Raw genomic sequence first — 17,920 nt, forward strand, 5'->3', positions numbered from 1 at the left:
AAGGGGAACACCGAAGAAAGCACCTCAGTCTTATGCGTGTTTGCATCTCGAGTGGTAATCGCGTTCTTCCGATGGTGCACATTTCTGCTGTTGCTGTTGCTTGCCTGCTTTGCCTCTTGTGCTTCGCCTTTTTCGTTTCTTTCCACCGCCATTACGTGCGTACACCTCACTCTCAAGCACAAGCGGCCGACGAGCTCGTGCTCACCTCTTCCCCGCGCGTAAAGCACAGAGCATACAAGATAGGCAGAGAGAATAAGACTCAACCAGCTGGAGCAGCAGCGTCCGGTGCGATAGCAGCCTCAGCACCAGCCTCTATCCGCACAAGGCCAGCCTGGACCATAAAATCAACCAGCGGTGCCGAGAACGAAAAAGGCTGCAAGAAGCGCACAATCGCGGCCCAGAAAGCAGCCGCGTGCTGCTGCTGGGTACCGGCGACACTGCCCACTGTCGACGACGACGAGCACTGCCAAGTGGAGGCGACCACGTAGATCATATTCTTTACCGTCTCCTCCACCGCCTCCTGCACCAGCATCGCATCGTCATGGGAGGTGCTACCGCCGCCCATGCCATGCCCGGCAGCATCTTCTATGACCGGGTAAGCACTGTGCACCGCGTACAAGGTGCCCAGAACCCGCCTCCACAACGACAGCAGCAAATCCGGCTGCGTCGTTAGCGCGGCCGTGTACCGCAGCAGGACCTTGGGCACCAAGCTCAGTAATCGGCACTTCACCTCCGTGAACACAAGCGTCGGCGGTGCAGATCGCCGAGACAGAGCGGAGGCGCCGACCACAGAAGCCATCGACTCACCCTGCCCGTTCCGCTCCGGCGACACCGGCGACACGAGTGAGTTGACGAGACTGCCGAGAACGCTTCGGCTGAAGCTCGCGGCGGCGCCGCTGTTTTCGCGCAAGGCGGCCTTTCTCGCGCCGGCCCACTGCAGACCAGTCTGCAATCGCGCCTTCGGTGCGCACAGACGCTCTGTCAGAGGGATGAGGATGTCCTCATACACAGCCATAACCGCAGAGGAGGGAAGATCGTGTGCTTCTGAATCCAGCAAAGCACGCTGCAGGCACAAGATTGCCTCGCTGCCATCACGCGCATCGGAGCTGCAGAGGGCCAGCGCGCCAAGACTTCGAAGCACAAACACCCAAAGGCTGCACCACTCGCCCCTTTCCGCGCCAGCTCCACCGGCGGCCGTGCCGGCGTTGTCCAGGAGCACGTTGCGCCCACAAAGGCCCAGCACCTCCGCCACGCTGGCACCGCTTGGAAGGGATGTGGTGGCCACCGCCCCGCACTTCGCTTTCGTGAGTGCCGCCTCATTGCTCTCTGGTGTGTCGCCGACCGCCGTGCTCGACCCTGCGGCGCGGCTGTGTCGCATCCACACGCTAAACGACAGGCAGAGCGACACAATACTCTCCGTGTCGTCCGAGACGCTGTAGCGGCGTTGCTGCACCACATGCAAAAGGAGGGAGCCAATCTGGCGCTGTACCACGACATCAGAGACGGCGGCGGCGTGTACCGCGAAGGGTGCAAGGAGAACAAGTACTTCGCTGCCAGAGGCCCACGGCTGCATTGCGTCCCTTTCCTTCTCGCCTGGGCCAGCGCCCTTCTCAGCCTCATCCAGAACAACGACTTGGTCGTAGAGAAACGCTGCGACGGGGCGAGCCACGACGAAGGCGAAGGTCGAAGGAGCGGCACGCATCCAGCATGCCCATAGCTGCTCCATAGCGACGGCGCCGTGCTGGCCGCGCCAGTGAACCGCCATGAGCTGCAGCGACGCGCACACAACGCGATTGCCAAGGGTGCACCAGTACGCCCGCACACCGTCGCTCGCGCGGGTGTCGTGCAGATACACGTCCACCTCCCGCAGCAGCCGGCTAACGCGGGTGGTGAGCGAGGCAAAGTGCGCGGGTTGAAGCACCGCCGTTGTTGCGGCGCCACCCACAACTGCGCAGATGAAAGCGAGTTCGTACGAGGCGGCGTAGGCGGAGGCCTCGTCCAGGCCGCTAGGGTGCCCATTTCCTTTCTTGCCCTCCCCTTCTGCTGGGGCTGAGTTGACGCCGTTGCCGCTGCTGCCGGCGATATCTTCCTCAATGCTAGAAACGGCAGAGAGACTGCACAAACACCGCTGGGCAGCGTTCGGATCAGCTGACACTCGCTGCAGAATCGACAAAAGCCGACGCATATTTGGGATGCAGCTGCCTATTCGACCGAGTGCATCTCGCAGCTCAGACAGCTGGACCGTCGACACCTGCAGCGCCCCGCTACCCCCAAACAGAGAAGAGAACCAGCCGCGCTCACTCGCCGCTTTCTGCTCCGCGGCAATGTCCCCAGCAGCGGAGGCTGCCGAGAGTGGTGCAAAGACGTTGGCGTAGATGCCGGGGTCCTGCAAAAGCACGTGAAGGGGCTCTGTCGGCGCCGACACCGACCGCTGCGCTGCCCTGCTGTCCGACGCCTCAGCGTCGCCATCATCAGCCCCACGCGGTTTCGGCCTGCCCCTCGCCGCCGCTTGCGCAGGCTCGGCAAACAGCCCCACCAACTGCATGTCCAGTATCAAGCGCGACAGCGGCAGCCAGCTGTCCTCGAGGCTGCTGTAGATGTCCACGAGCAGCGCAAAGATCTCGCGCATGCACAACAGTTTCGGCACACTGCGGTACAGGGCGCGCACCTCTTCCTCGGCGTTCGTCAAGTCGCTCATCACGACATACTTTAGCAGCCCCATAAAGCACTGGTCGGCCACCACGGGTAAAGAAAGTGCGTGGGCAGCACGCGCCAGCAGGCAGACGCCGCGCAGGCTCGATTGCAGAATAGCCATCTCAGCCGGCAACTGCTGCTCCGCCTCCTCGACGGCGCGCGCGATGGTGTCACCGGTAGCCACAATCGACAACGACACCTCGTCCACGGCGGACGCCAACATGCCATCGAGCACGAGCAGACTGCGCTTCCAGAGAGACTGAAAGAGAAGCAGGTCGAAGATCTGCAGGACGCCACTCTCGGGGTCACGCATACGCGCCGTTGCGACTGTCGAACCCGCCGTGGCGGCGGCGGTCGCAGCGCCGAGCTCGTGAGACGATATGGTCGTCAGCGCCTTCACCGCCTCCGCCTTCTCGACCTCTGCCGCTGCGCTCAGCGCGTGATGCACAAAGTTCAAGCACGGCTGCATTTCCAGCCTCCACGTCGTATCGTTCGCGAAGCCGCGGTCCATCATCTCGGCCATCACCACCTCGTGCTGACGAACGTCGTCGTAGATGCTGCCGAGGTAGGCCGCGGGGATGTCCTTGCCGTCGTCGATGCCGCGGTTCATCTTCACAAAGTCCTCCCTCTTCATCTGCTGCGCCACCTTGCCGGAGTGCTGATCCGTGTTGAGCATAATGATGGCAAAAGAGAGGACAAAGGCGCCCGAGTCGCTGTGGAAGGGGTTGAGCGTCTCGTCCTTGACCAAAGTGCCGTCCTCGCGGTAGGTCACATTCTGCTGGTACCAGTGCTTCGCGAAGGACTCCATCACTCGGTCAATCTTCTGCGACTCACCGGGCAGACAGAGGAGGAACACCATTTCGCGAATCGAATCTAGCAGCGGCTTATTGTGGAACTCAAACTGGTGAATGAATCCGTCGAGCTGCTCCTCGAAGAACCGAACAGAGAAGAGAGCAGCCGGTCTCGTTGCATCCTCGGCAGCGGCGACGTCCTCTGGCTGGTTGCGGCCCTGCTCACCAATGTAGTCCCCAAGCACACGCTTGTTCAGCACAATGCTGAGACGGTATAGGGCCTCGCCGAGCTCCCGCCCGCCTGCCGGCTCTGCAAGCACAAGCTTTGTACAGTGCTTCAAGGAGGTCTCCTCCTCCGCGCCGGCAGGCACGCGAATGGCGTGCTCGAGCAGGAACGGGATGCCTTTCTTTATCGGTGAGTCCTCAAAGAGCGATGCAAAGTAGTTCAGCTTGTCCTTCTCCTTCTGCGCATGCTGGATGAGGCGCTGCAACTCCGCGAGGGACGTCGAGGGGCTTCCGGCGCAGATGGTGGTATCTGACTCGGCGGCAGTCGACGGCAATGCACCTGACGCGATGGCCCGGATCGCGATGCCGGACACCATGTTCGTCGTCGCATCCAGCGCCGTGCGTTGGGTGCTGCGCGGCAGACGCCGCGCCGCCATGCTCCGTTGGCGCCTGTCTCTGCGGTAATCCACAGCAGCAGCAGCCCTCTGGCGTCGTTGGGCGGCGGCCTTTCGGTCTCCTGCCATGCCGCTCCGCCGCTGTGACCACGCCGCTGTCGCCACCTCCTCTGGGTCGCCGTGAAAGACGGGGTAGACGTGGTTTGCCAGGACCTGGTAAAGCTGCGGCAGCAGCGAGGCGTACCGCCACGAAAGGTCGTAGTGGATAAAGCAGAAGCTGCCAAAGCGCGGGTCGCTGCAAAACTCCGCCAAGCTCTCCAGAAGGATGTCGCGCCGCTCCTGCTTCCTCTGCAGCTGCTGCGCAGAGAGTCGGCCAGAGTTGCCGTGGCCGGAGGAAGCAGTGCTGACAGGACTGGCCGGAGGCCTGGACGCGACTGGAGAACCGCTACGGCCCACCGGCGAACCCGGCTGGACAGCGCCGGCGTCGGCAAGCTCGTTTGCGAGCGCCTCTAGCGGGTTGAGGTGCAGCACGCGGATGAAGTTGTATATCTGTGGGATCAAGTGCACCGAGGAGCCCTGCATGACGAGGTGGACCGTGCGCAGCGTTTGGGCAAGAACAATGGTGCGCATAGTGCCAACGCCGGCGATCAAGAGCGCGCGGCACAGCTGGTTCTGCACTGTGTCCAGCAGCGGCGCAAACAAGGGCTTGCTGAGGGAGCACCGAAGCAGCAGCAGACAATCCTGCGCGAGTGCAAGTCCCTCCAGTTGAATCAGCGTGATCGTGTTCTCCAAAGGTGAGGTCTTGTCGTCACCGCTTCCACCGCTCGCTGAAGTGCCTGCCAATCCCTCGCTGCCGCCAAACGCCACCGTCGACGCGACCTCGTGGCCGTCGTTGTCGAAGCAGGCGATGTCGCCGCTGATAAGGCGGCTTATGAACCGCAGCACCGTCACACCTGCCGCCACCAACGCCCCGCGCGCGTCCTCGTCCGCTGGCAGATGCAGCAACCGGCGGAACAACGTCATGACGATGAGTCGCATGCTCTTCTCCACGGTGCGCTTCAGTAGTTGACTTGCCTCGGGGTGCGTGGCCAGCACCATCATGCGGCCAAGTGCCCGCACGTGCACGCCGCCGTCGGCCATGACCGCTGCGGGGTGATTCAGAGCAGCGACATAGACGCTAAAGATGCGAGAGAGCAGCACCTCATGCGAGGCGCTATCGTGCACCTCAGCACGCGTTTCGGAGGCGGCCTCGATCGCGGCGTACACGCCGTACATTGACACGAATGCGCAGGGCAAGTCCAACATGTCGACCAAAGCGGTGAGGGCGACGCCGGTGACAACTGCCGAGGTGTTAGGGCTGCGACACACGTTTGCGAAGGCGCTCAGAATTGCCACCTCACTCACCTCGCCGTGCTTCGAGTAGCTATCCGGTAGAGCCAATGGCACGAGATCCGGTAGTGCCTCGGTGGAGCAGGCGCAGGCAGGATTACTTTTCCCCTGCGGAGAGGGGTGCACCGAGGACGAAGACGAAGTGCGGCCGGGCACGGGCACAGCCCCGGCGAAGAGACGCCGCTGCAGGTCAAGCAGTTCCTGAGCAACTGCGTACTCGCTAGCTTCCTTCTCCTTTAGCGGACTGCTGCGATAATTGAGCCGGTTGCTCGTGCGCATTGCAAGCAAGGTGTTATCGACATGGATAAGCACCATCTGTCTGTCTGTCTCCCCGCTGTCGTTCAGAGATTCATGCACATCGCATGCCGACGCGCATAGCGACGCCATCCTCTCGCTGCTGGTGATACTGCGGCGTCTTGTAAAGGGAGCTAAAAGCAGGAGACGTGCTACGTGGAAAAAGACTACGACACGTAAAGAAACGGAGGCACTTGAAAGCCTAGGAGGGACGACGCAAGAGGGGAGAAGAGGGTGCACCTCTTTTTTTGTCGCTAATGACTAGAGAGATCTGTGTATGTGTGTGTCTGTAGAGGGGGATGTTGTACCTCCGACCGCTTCTTGAACGGACTGGCACGGCTACAGTCGGCGGTGGCGAGAGGAAACGAAAAAAAGCTGCTCCACGCGCGCGCGCACAGGGCTAACAGAATGGAGCACTACGCCGCGGTGTAAAATGCAAAGGGCAACACAGCACGCAGCATTCAAGGAGAATTCAAACGAACGCGCGACAACAAAAAAGGCAACACGGGCTCCCTCAAGCGATACGGCGCAGCAAGACCATCGATGTGGCCGTTGGGGGGTGCAGGGTAGAATGACGGAAGAAAGGCACCCAGAGAGAGCGAAGCAAGAGTAGAAGAGCAAGGAAACAGCAGCCTAATCAGCAAACTGGTGCGATTATTGCTTTTCATTTTTTTTTCTAACGCGGAGATGCCTGAACCTAGATGACGGGGGGGGACCCCTCACAGTGCGTGGTATCACAGGGTCCGGTACACCCCTGCGCGGTGGGCAAGCCGAGCGGCCACCCTCTATTCCTGGCAATGCCCAACCAGTTTATGGTGGTGTCAGAGTCGGGCGCCTACGACGCGGGCATGCCAGAGCAATGCATCGCTGCTGGTGTCGGCGGTGAGGTCCTGGACGGCGTGGCGTCGGAGCGATCTGCGTCAGTACGCACAGCTTGTGCGATCCCTATGAGGACGCAGGGTGTCGGCGCGACTGGAAAGGCATCCCACCCCCCGGCCCTCACGCTGCCCACTGGTGTGGTGGGGGGAGCCCGAGCCACCTCGCGAGGGATGCACCAGAGGTGGGGACCTGCATGATGGGGCGGGTAGAGTTTGAGGCGACGAGCAGAGCGGGGGGGGCGGGTGGAGGTTGTGGTGGGGGGTGGCCGTGCTCTCGCATGGCTGAGCTGGCCCATCGATGCAACACATGTTTCTAGGGATGCTTCGCACTGCGCGATGGCGGGGCTGTGACGGACCAGGGAAAGAATATGGTTTAGCTGATGTTGTTGTGCAGAATGAACACGCTGAACATCTATGTAAGAAAAGGGGCGTTCTTGCCTTTGTTGTCAGCAACCGAAAGCAAGCCACTGTAGGCATAAAACATATTGTGAAGAGAGAAAAACGCCGTGAAGCACCTTCTCGGCGACCATGCGCTTGCGATCCAGCATTGTGCGATACCGGAGCACGTGACGATCATCATCGTGCGCGCTCTCTGGCCCTACTCTCCCTAACCATACTGCTCAGAAAAAGGACAGTCGAGCAATCTGAAGGGAATGCCTGACGAGCAGAGTTGCCTCGCCGCGTGTTGCTTCATTGCCAGCGTCTTCTTTTTTTTTTTCGCCGCCCTCTAAGACTGAGGGAGCAGCACCTTATATCGCACTTGTCGATTGCTAAAGAGCATCCCCTTCTCCGCGTGAACGCCTTGTGTAATATCCGGGAAAAAACAAACGACAAGGCATCCCAAGTTGTGCCTCCGTCGCCGCAGGTGTGCGCATGTATGCGGACGGAGGAGGAAACGGCGCAACATGAACAACAGACGAAAAGGGGGATGAGGCGTCACCCAAAGCCGCCACGAGAGAAAATGCGAGGAAACACACACATACCACATCGCACAAGTGATAAACAGCAGTCCATCGTATATATAAAAACAAGAATACATGTATACATACATAGATTCGTTCTTCTTCAAGAAAAAAAAAGAAGAGCGCATCCGTCGGCATGCACATCCGCCTCACGCATGCTCGTGCTCACGTCTGGCTTGCACGACACACCAACGCCCCGGAGTCGACGTTTTTTGTTGGAGGGGGGGGGTTACGGGGCACGCACACGCAATACCCTTTCGTCTCGCAAATATATAGGGGCGCGAAGCATCCAACTTTCCCGCTCCCTTCCTGCCTAACGGATGAGTTTCGACAGCATGATTCAGCAAAAACAACTAGATGTGTTGCAAGAGAGAAGAGCGAGCCCAGCCGCAAGTAAGCAAGCACGGAAACCGGAAGAGCTCTCTGAGTCGTCGCACGTTTCCGCGACACAATCGGTGAAATATAATTGCAAAAAAAAAAACTGGAAACGCAATGCAAGCAGAAAATCGATCGAGAGAGAGCGAGAGGAAACGAAGAGCAGTGCGGAAGAAGAGGGAGGAAATGATTCGGTTGCTGCAAAACGCAGTCGCGCTGCAGCACTTCAGAAACAACGCTACATTTCTTTCAACGCGCTTCATCTCCCTCCAAAAGCCAAGCCCGTACAGAAGTACAACAACAGTTCCTCCAGCGCTACCGCGCCACGGCTGCGCCCTCGTCGTCAAGGGCGAGCCGCCCTGCCGTTGCATCGGGGCGCGTGCCTAATGACCTCTCCCTCTCCTTCCTCGCCCCTTCCTCGCATGCGTGCCGTGTCATCGGCGCCACGCGGGCCCGGGTGTGGACGACACGGCGTCATCCACGCGGGCCGCGCCCACGCTCCGGCTCGAGGGCAGGAAGCGGCGGCGTCTGCCGTGCGGGCAGCAGGGGATGCTCTTCTATGTGCGTGCCGGGTGGGCTCAAGGAGGACGCTGCCCAGACTCAGCCCAGGGCCCTCCGAGACCCTGCGCACTCTCCCTGCATGCCATGCTTCGCCCTCACCCGCTTCAGGCCGCGGCATGCCGCAGCGCGGCGCGGCGTCTCTCCACACGGGAGTCTGGAGGACTCGATGGTGCAGACCGGTGCTGTCCTCCCCCACGCTTCCGGCACCTGTGCAGCATCAGCCCACCCCGGTCGGACGCAGAAGATGCCGCATATTCCGCTCACACGCAGCCGGGGGCTGAGCCCTGCCCACCTCCCGCACACCTTGCTCGGAGTGCGGCACACCGTGCCAGCTGCCCACCGACAGCGCCTGCGCACAGCGCTCGCACTTGTGCATACCTTGGAAGGGGGAGGGGCCTGCTTCAGCGCGGCATCGTTGCCCGTGGGAGCGCGCTGTCCACATCGTCCCTTTCCGCCGATGCAGCGGGGGGTGGGCGCGTGCCTGGACCGCATGCCCGCATGTGCCGCGGCAGGGTGGCACGCTGCTGTGAGTCGGGGGCAGCAAAGGGCACCCCACCTGGTCCTCGACCCGCACCTCTTTCACAGGCGTGGCTGCGTCAAGCGGAAGGGGCCACCCCAAGAGCCCCGCCGATACGCATGCGCCCGCGCACACAGAGCGCTCACAGCCCGCCGTTCCCAGGTCAGGGGACGGAGGATGTGGGGAGCAGCGATATACACACGACGGCGGAGGCCCGTGCAGCGCGAGTGAGGTGCGTGCAATGGCATCCCTGCGCGCAACACCATTGCGTGAAACGCGGTCTGCCTCGAGCGTCGGGCGATCCGCGGATCTCGCGCGGCGCACCGGTGGCAGTGCCATTTCAAACCTGTCCGCCGACACCAAGCGTCTGCAAACGTACCCGAGGGCACACCGCAGGCTCTTTTCTTCCCCAGAGAGTGGGTGCTGGGCCCTGATACCATGCACCGAGGTGTCTTCTCATGGGAGAGGAGCGCGCCATAAAACATAATAAAAGAGAATAAGATACACTGGACGACAAGAAAGCAGAGGGGTGGGTCATCCGCAGCCACTCTTCCATCGTAGAAGGCCAGCACAAGTGACCAGTCGTTTTCTTTCCGTTCTCGGCTTGGTGAAACAACAAAGGTGAACGAGAGAAGGGCAGCGCATGACAGAAGGGAGATTCAGTTAAATCACAGCAGCGGTGGTGAGTACCACAGCCTCCCATCTCCTCATTGGCTTTCTCCGTTTCGTGTATGCGTGGGTGCAAGTCGGACGACAGCCGCGGCGCGTTCCTGTATGGCCGAACGCGCAGCAACACTTCATCATGTAGGTGTGCGCGGGAGCCGGCGGAAGCACACCCGCTCGACTGGGTTCGCATGCTCCCACCACACTTTCGACGCTCGCGCACGCAGAGACACACGGCATAGAAAAAAAAACGAGGAAAGCAAAAAGGAAGCACAAAGAGAGCACGCACAGAGAAGATCACACCCTTCTACACAGTCACCGCTAACTCGCCCCCACGTTTCCTCGCCCACGCGCATACCCTTCCTCTCCCAGGACGCCCGCTGCGGCAGCAGCACTGCCGGCAGGGTCCACAGTGGAAGGTGCAACTGGCGAGACAGAAACGAAGATAAAAAGGGGGGTAACTGTCAGAATAAAAAGGGTGAAGAGGCAGAGGAGCATCTGCGGAGGGTTCAGGAGCTGGGTGGCCGACTGAAGAAGAGTGCAAACGACAAGAACAGCAAAGCGGGGCACAACCGTAAACTAGATGCAGCCCGTTGCGCCTGCTGGCCGTTCGTCATGTCTCTTTCCGTGCAAAGCGGGTCTGCGGGAATACGCGCGCGAGCCGGCAGGCATGCAGAAGAGAATTGAGGAGGTCAAAAGAAGAGCAACAAAGGGAGGGAGGGAGGGGGGGCGAAGAGGCGGCAGTGTCAGCCCTTGCTGAGGCAGTCGCACACAGTATCTCCACCTGCAGTACGAAACGCCACCACTCTGCTCAACTTTCGCTGTAGGAGGGGAGTTTTAGTGCAACGCGCGCTGCGCCACTAACCCCTCCAGCTGCCTCTCTCTCTGCCGCTTCTCCAGCATCTCGGCACAAGCACCCCGCGCCCCTGCGATCACACACACGCACACACCTACTCGCACGCATTCTCCTCTCCGTGAAGAGTCACCGGGTATTTGCCGTCTAGCCGCCAATTTCTACATCAGCCTCTATCTCTGTCTACACCTTGGCCGGCGCGTTCATGGACGTGATGCGGCCAACGGCAATGCCGCGCGGGGCCCAGTGCAGCACCACCGCGTCGCCGGCGCTGACTACCTCTGGACGAAAGAGAAAACGGCACTGTACGAGGATGCTCTCGCGAAGGCCGGCTGCTGCGGCGGCGTCGCTCTCCTCCTCGCTGCCAGGTGGCGTCACAGAAGTCACGCACACAGCCTGACGCGCATTGCGAGTGTACATGATCGGCTCCATATGCGCGCTTATCGACTGCGACAGCACCGAGACGGCAGCCTGGAAAGACCACACCGCCGTCTCCGGCTGGCGCACGAGAACTTTGCCCTTGTGCGAGACCGTCACCGCGTCCGGCAGTCGGTTCAGAGCGAACGTGGCCTCGTCGCCAACCTGCGCCTCGTTCACGTGCTCACCGTCAACGTGGATGCCGCGCACAAGCACGGCATAGAAGCGACCGTCGCTGCCAGGCCCGATGTAGCAGCTGCACCCCACCTCGACTGGGCCGCGTGCAACGCGGCCGTGCACAACATGCCCCACGCCATCGACGGCAAAGGCGTAGTCAAGGAGCACTTCAAAGGGGGGCTTTGAGGCCCACGAAGACGGGCTCAGCAGAGGCGAGGGAGGAGGGTTCTGTATGTGGGAGAGGCAATAGCGGAACAACTCCAGACCTTCTCCCCCTTGCACCGACGACACACAAAACACGGGCACGCGCAGCCGCTCGGCACGGGGCGGGACCGCTGTCGTGTTTGGGGTGGAAATGGGAGTCGTCGTGCCCACACCCCCCTCCACGGCGGCGTCGCGGTGGCGTGGTAGCCACGCCCGGCAGTACGCCGCAGCCATCAGTGTCGAGTCCACCTGCTCCGACTCACACCCCACCACCTCCAGCGCAATGGCGAGCTCCATGATGAGGCCATCCAGCTCGAATTCCTCCACCAAGTCGCTCTTGGTGACCACCACGACAAACGGTGTGTTCATGGCGCAGCACACCTCCGCGTAGAGAGAGACGTCGGAGACGTCGGCAGTGTCGGCCGCTACGCACACGCACACGTAATCCGGCTTGCGGCTCATGAGACAAAACAGCATCGTCTTAGTGATGTCGCCACCAGCGTCGAGAAGCGTGATGGAGCGAGGCGAGGCGCCCGTGAAAGGCAGCGTCGATGTTGGCAGCGGCGCCGCAGGAGATGAGGTGCAGGACCAGCTGGGAGCGGAGCCGCGCAGGGCCGCAGCGGGCGAATCCCTGGGCGACGGCAGCTGCGCTGCACTGACGGGCCGCTTCAGCTCTGATGACGTGTCAGCCGGTGTCTGCGTCACCGTCCAAACCCGCGACGCCAGCGAGCTTGTCCGCCCTGTGTCGAGCTCGTGCTTGTGGTTGAACAGGGCCTGCCGCGTTCCACCGCAGCCGTCGTCGAGGCGAGACGTGAGGAGCACCGCCATCAGCGTCGACTTGCCGGAGCCGACGGCGCCGCAGAAGGCGACGCTCAAATCGTGGCCGCTATTGCCTGCCTGACGCCGCGATAGCATAATCTCTCCACACAGCAGCTCCTCCTCATTCTCCTTGCTGTGACATGGTTCATGTTGTTCGCCATCTCGCTCCGCGCGCTCTGCCACACTGACCTTTAACTTGTCGTATGGGGAGGAAACGCTGCCTCCGGCCGGGGTCGCGGCAGTCTTTCTGACGACACAGCATTGCAGCAGCGTCGCCTCTAGTTGCAGCTGAGCTGCCATACGATTAATGGTCTGCACGGACTCGTTGAAGTCCCGCCGGGTCAGCCCGCGAGGGGTGCCGTCGTCGGAGACACCGAGCTCGTAGAGGCACTGGCCATGGCCCTCCGAGACGCGAAACTGCATTTGCGTCACGAGGTGCTGGAAGCGGCTCGGCGAGATGCCGGTGAGGCGCCACTTGTACTCCACATCGCCCTCGTCATCCTCCGCGGTGAGAGACTGATACGCCAGCCCGCCCGCGCGGCCACCAAGTGTTGCGGAGCTCGTCGTCGATGCAGCGGATGGCGGAAGCAGCTGAGGCGGAGTGGAGTTCATGACGGAGGAGCAGCTGCACATCCACGCAGTCGGGCGAGCAGAGACGCAGTTACGCTCATCGGCGCCATCAAGCAGCAGTGAAGGCGAGGCGGTCTCCTCACTGTGTGCCACCACCGACTCTGGAAGTGCTACCCACGCTGGAGAGCCCATCAAAGGATGAGGGTAGTGAGGCGTTGACGATGAGAGTGCGTCGGTCTGTCTGGGATCTCTCTGACCTCGTTGGAGGCGGCGGTCATGGCGAAACGAGGCGCGCGCGCGCTCGGCCAAGATCTGCTGCTGTGATTTCGTCCCGGCATGCGTCTCCTGCACTACTGTGTGGAGACTCAGCATCTGCTCGCCGTCAGCTGAAGACGACGTTGGTGGTGGTAATATTGATGAAACCGCCGCGACTTCGCCGGCCCCCACCGCCGCCGTCGAAGAGCATCCATTAGGAGCTGGCAAAGCCGATGGTGGCACACAGTGAGAAGTCGAAGTGCACGGCAAGGTGGTGGTGGCGACGGCATCGTCCTGGTATCCCGTGCCGACGCTAGCCGTGGCGTCGCTAGACTTCCTGTGTATTCGAAACGCCTCCTGTTGCAGCATACTCAGCGAAGTCAAAACACACGGCGTAGCAGGAGAACGGACAAAAAGGCAAAGAGAGTGAGAGATAAGTCGAGAAAAAGAAGGTAAGCGCACAAGACTAGTAAGAGGAGACTGGAATGAAGTGCAGCGAGGCAAACGTGAAGCGCCTCTGTTTTTTTTTTCTGTTTCGGAGGGGAGGGAAAGGAAGGGAAGGAGAGGCGAAGGAGCACAACAGGGGGTGGAGGGAAGTACAGGGAAGCCGAGCGAGGGTAGTGTCTCAGAGCGCACACCTCATGGACCAGCTAAACGTGAACACGAGAGAAGGGCGAGTTTCGAGAGAGAGAGAGAGCTCAGCACGGCGAGCTAGTGTGCGCCACATGACAAATAGACCTGTGTGTGTATCTGTCTGTGTTTGTGTGGACGGCCCCATGCAACGTGTTTCAGACAAGAGTGAGAAAACAACTAAGCGATGACGCCGCTCACACACGGATTGGGGGGTACGCACTCGTTCAACAGCTTCCTCGATTCGTCTGCTTAGAGCCACCGGGGATGTCGGTGAAACGAAAGAAAGCACAGCAGCAGGTAACACACAAACAGTAGAAATGGCCGTTGGTAAACAGCAAACTGCTGTACAAGGAGAAGCACAATAAGCGGCGCGGAAGCTCGCGAAGCTAGCGGGAGCTCGCTGCTGGGGGGGGGGGTTGCGGTGGGAATAGGTGGATGTGGCCGTGCGTGAGTTTAGGCGCTCAAGACAGAAAGAGAGGGGGAGCCGATTTGCGGTCCTCACGTCCGTCCTTCTCTCCTGTGTGCAGGTATGCCCCATAAAACGGTACCCCTCCCGAACAGGATAGTGAAACAACAAAAACAGCACGAGCGAGAGCGAGAGGGAGCGGGGTGCATAGAGAGGAGAAAAGTCTTGTCTGTGTCCATATATATGTGCGCCTGTGTGCGCGCGTGCGTGTGCATGGCAACAGCCCTTATGCAGAGGGCGGCATCTCTGAAGTGGTCACATCAGAAAGACAGCGGCGTCCAGAGGGAGAGCGGCACACACACACGCACGAACTCCCCAGGCAGGGCTAACGAGTAGTGCAGCACCGTCTTCCTCTTTCGGTGTGTGTGAACATCGGCGCTGCCTGAACAGTTGGAATTGAAGCGACAGTCCCAGTGGAGCCTTTCGACAACGCTGGCGATGCATCCTACTTCTCATCCTCCTCTAGCGAAGCGTGCGCGTCACAACCCCATCTACTGCTCCATTCACCGGCCATCACGTGAAGTGGCCGGTGCGGCATCGTGGGTTATTTGCGGGTTCGGGTGTACGTTTGTGTGTGTTTTTGTTTTCGTTTTTGTCCGTCGTAGATAATGAAAGCGAAAAGAACAAAAGAAAAGGAAGAGATGGTGTACGGAAACCGAGACCACTCACGCCGCCGCCGCCAACACCCACAACTTGTAAGAAGAGAAGGGTGTGGAGGAGCTGCGAGAGTCAACCCTCCAGCCGTGCCGTCTTGTTTTCCTGCTTTCGTAACTCAGTCGTATCCATCCCTCACCGTCCTGTCCGGTACCGTGCAGAGAGTCAGTCGACGAAGCGAAAGCTCCCACAAAGAGATCGTGCTCGAGATCGACTCAAAACCCCGCTACGGGCGCCCTCCCTCTTCGTGGCTCGTGGGGCTCTCTAGATCTGGCTCGGGTACAGGTACACACGGATGCGGCGGCCAATGGCGGACGCCGGCACAGACGCGCCGTTGAACTTGACGCGCATCATACCGGCGTTACCGTGCGGGCGTGTCACGCGACCCCACAAGGCACGAGTGGTGCTGCGGCGCGCGGGCGCCTTGCTCCAGCGCACACACCGCTTCACCTTCTTGCCGTGGTAGACGTAGCAGACGCGCTTGCCCACATACCACGTGGCGTCCTCGCGGGTGTTGACGTTCTCAACGCGGACCAGTGCAGTTTGCTTGGTCTGACCATGCAGGCCACGCGTGTAGCCGGCGAGCGTGCCCTTCATGTAAAGACGAGGTGCCTTGCGGTTGCGGTTCACCCTGCTCGTCTTGGCAGACAGCTGGTGCAGCTTCTTGCTGCGCTGCGAATGGACCTTCGAGGTAGTCATCCGTGTTGAAGTCGATCCGGATGTTAACGGCTGCAGAAGCGAGTGAAGAAAAAGGGCGTTTGAGTTTGTGTGTGGGGTGAGGGGAGGGCGCAGGGAAGAGAGTTGATGAAGGTTTGGCAGCGGTGAAATTTTTTCGAGGAAAAGGAATAGCGCATAATTCGGAGAGAGGGGGTAGACCTCAAAGGCACATGGGAACGAGGCGCCAATATGAAGAGACGCATAGCGTGTCATGGGTCGTCTCTGTGAGTGCACCGTGCACTCGACTACACGAGCGCCGCGGCTCGCTGCTTTTACTTGTCCGATCGATTGCGAACGCGTGCCCGTCCACGTGGTGGCGCGCTGCTGAGGTTCGCCTTTGTGCTCGCGCAGCGACTCTGCGTGGCCACACAGCAAAAGACACACGGCTGAGAAGCGGTGCACCGTGCGTCATCGACGCCCCTCCCTCAACGGAAACGCACCCATCTCCGCGTCTGCGCTGGAGTACCAAAAGCTATCTGTGACGTGCTGCGTCGTCTCCTCTTGGGCAGCACGTGGAGCAGCGTCCTCCTCCGGTTTTCTCTTCCCTTCCTCTCTCTTTCCTTTGCTCAATAGCGTTGTTCGTGCAAGACGGCATCATCATCTGCGCCGTTCTTCTTGCGCTCGCTGCGTCCTACATGACAAACACACGCACACGCAGTGAGGGGTCGCCGGCAGTGCTGCCCTCTGCCCACGTTGTACATCGATACGCTTGCTCAATCCTCCTCCCTCCTGTGTTTTTGTTCTAGCAATATGAAAGAATGAAAGAAAAAGTGAAGGGACGAGGAAAGACGTCAGTGGCATGGACGTTGGCGCATGCACACCAACGCGCATGTCCAGACTACTGCACCACTTCGTTTGCCACGAAGGGACCACAGCACGCGACCGCAGATCAACACGTCAAAAAGGAAAACTGCCTGCGAGTCGACACTGACGCTGCATGGAGAAGTATGCGCACAGAGAGAGAGATGCACGCGTGCATCCTCCTAGTAATACGCACCACCGTAACCGCCGCTGCCACTGCCACCACGCCCGGCAACACTGCGGCGGCGCGTACCGTCACCGTGGACGTAAGCGCTACACTCAAGCAGAGGTACGGTTTCCTCCGCGCCAGCGGGTGCGTCAGCCACGCCGTACTCTGCCATTCGTTGGTCAACGCCTCTGCTCAGGCGCCGCTCACGACAGGTGTCTATCGCATCCTTAACCGTCACCGCCACCGCCAAGATCAAGTACAGAATACCGGCGTTGCGGCACGCACGCGCCTTTTCCTGCCGATCCCATTTGTTGATGACCGAAGTGATTGCCATCGAGTCGATGCCTATTTTGAACAAGTAGCTAATGAACACCGCACAGACACCGTTCAGGTAGCAGAACACCATGCAGGAGCGGGTGCCAAAACCCATGGTGGGATACCTAGCGGCGCACCTGTATGAGTGTCTGCTGGTCGGCGTTGATGTAACCTGTGAAGGGGTGGAACGGGGAAGAGAAGGAGTCGCGTACGAAGATGAGCAAAGCGGGCGCGAAGGGCAAAGACAGCAGAAAGGAAAGCGGGTAGTGATGCTGGACGTGTGTGCGTGTGTTTTGGTAGGCAGATGAGGGCCTGGTGGTGCGCGCGAGACGCAGCACCACAAGGCACCCTAAGCCGAGATAAAGGCGAAGAGACGACAGAACACGGATGGAAAACACGGATTCCGCTGCCGCTGCTGCTGCTGCTACCTGTGCGCCACCAGCACACGAGACACTGAGAGACTAAAATCGCTGCAAAAAAAAAGCAATGAAGAGAAAGAAAAAATAAGGACAAGTGCGTCACAAATGAGCCGGGAAAAGGAGGCGCCCCGGAATGCACAAAAAAAAAGCGCTGATGAAAGAACGATACTAAACCAAACGCACAATGAGCACACGCGAAAAAAAAATACACACATACATGTATATATGTATATATATGTGTGTAGTAGAAAGGCGGTAAACGACACGAAACGAACAACACGTGTGTGTGTGTGTTAGAGAGAGAGCGAGTGCAAGCGGGACCGGGAGCAGGGACTGGCCGAAATGCGTAATGCAAAGTCGAGGCCCCCCCCAAAAAAAAAAAATCAAATTGTTTGCGTACGTGTATGTATATGAAGCCGCGCCACATGAAGGTGACTCTTCTCCTGATCAAAGAAACCTGCGCAAGATTTGGGACAGTCGATATGGCAACACGCGCGTATACGTGCGCGCGTGCACGTATGTGAGAGAGTAGGTGTATCGCTGAGGCTGTTGTTGCACTCAATGTACGTGGGTTCTAGTGGCTTACGCAATGCCGGTAAGCCCGCATACAACAAAGAGCAACAAATAACAAGTACGAGGAGACAACGCCACGTCGTCGGGTAAGACGCGCAACCAAACAGCGCCCCGCCCCCCTGAAGAATCTCAAC

The 17,920-nt window shown here is 59.9% G+C and overlaps 4 protein-coding genes across 4 annotated transcripts; all 4 read right to left on the bottom strand.

Moving 5' to 3' along the window:
* Positions 1 to 259: 259 nt before the first annotated feature.
* LINJ_34_2220 (conserved hypothetical protein) lies at positions 260 to 5,881 on the bottom strand (the record flags this gene model as incomplete). Its single annotated transcript, XM_001468535.1, has 1 exon — positions 260 to 5,881. One exon carries the CDS (start codon positions 5,879 to 5,881, stop codon positions 260 to 262), a length of 5,622 nt encoding a protein of 1,873 aa, XP_001468572.1.
* A 4,899-nt stretch (positions 5,882 to 10,780) lies between these two features.
* LINJ_34_2230 (conserved hypothetical protein) lies at positions 10,781 to 13,408 on the bottom strand (the record flags this gene model as incomplete). Its single annotated transcript, XM_001468549.1, has 1 exon — positions 10,781 to 13,408. The coding sequence occupies one exon, from the start codon at positions 13,406 to 13,408 to the stop codon at positions 10,781 to 10,783; it is 2,628 nt and encodes an 875-aa protein (XP_001468586.1).
* A 1,648-nt stretch (positions 13,409 to 15,056) lies between these two features.
* Positions 15,057 to 15,491, bottom strand: LINJ_34_2240 (putative ribosomal protein l35a; the record flags this gene model as incomplete). Its single annotated transcript, XM_001468550.1, has 1 exon — positions 15,057 to 15,491. One exon carries the CDS (start codon positions 15,489 to 15,491, stop codon positions 15,057 to 15,059), a length of 435 nt encoding a protein of 144 aa, XP_001468587.1.
* Positions 15,492 to 16,492: 1,001 nt separating this feature from the next.
* LINJ_34_2250 (conserved hypothetical protein) lies at positions 16,493 to 16,909 on the bottom strand (the record flags this gene model as incomplete). The annotated part of the gene is made up of 1 exon (XM_001468551.1): positions 16,493 to 16,909. The coding sequence occupies one exon, from the start codon at positions 16,907 to 16,909 to the stop codon at positions 16,493 to 16,495; it is 417 nt and encodes a 138-aa protein (XP_001468588.1).
* Positions 16,910 to 17,920: the final 1,011 nt, after the last annotated feature.

Source organism: Leishmania infantum, chromosome 34 (genome assembly GCF_000002875.2).
Source record: "Leishmania infantum JPCM5 genome chromosome 34".
Taxonomy (NCBI): domain Eukaryota; phylum Euglenozoa; class Kinetoplastea; order Trypanosomatida; family Trypanosomatidae; genus Leishmania; species Leishmania infantum.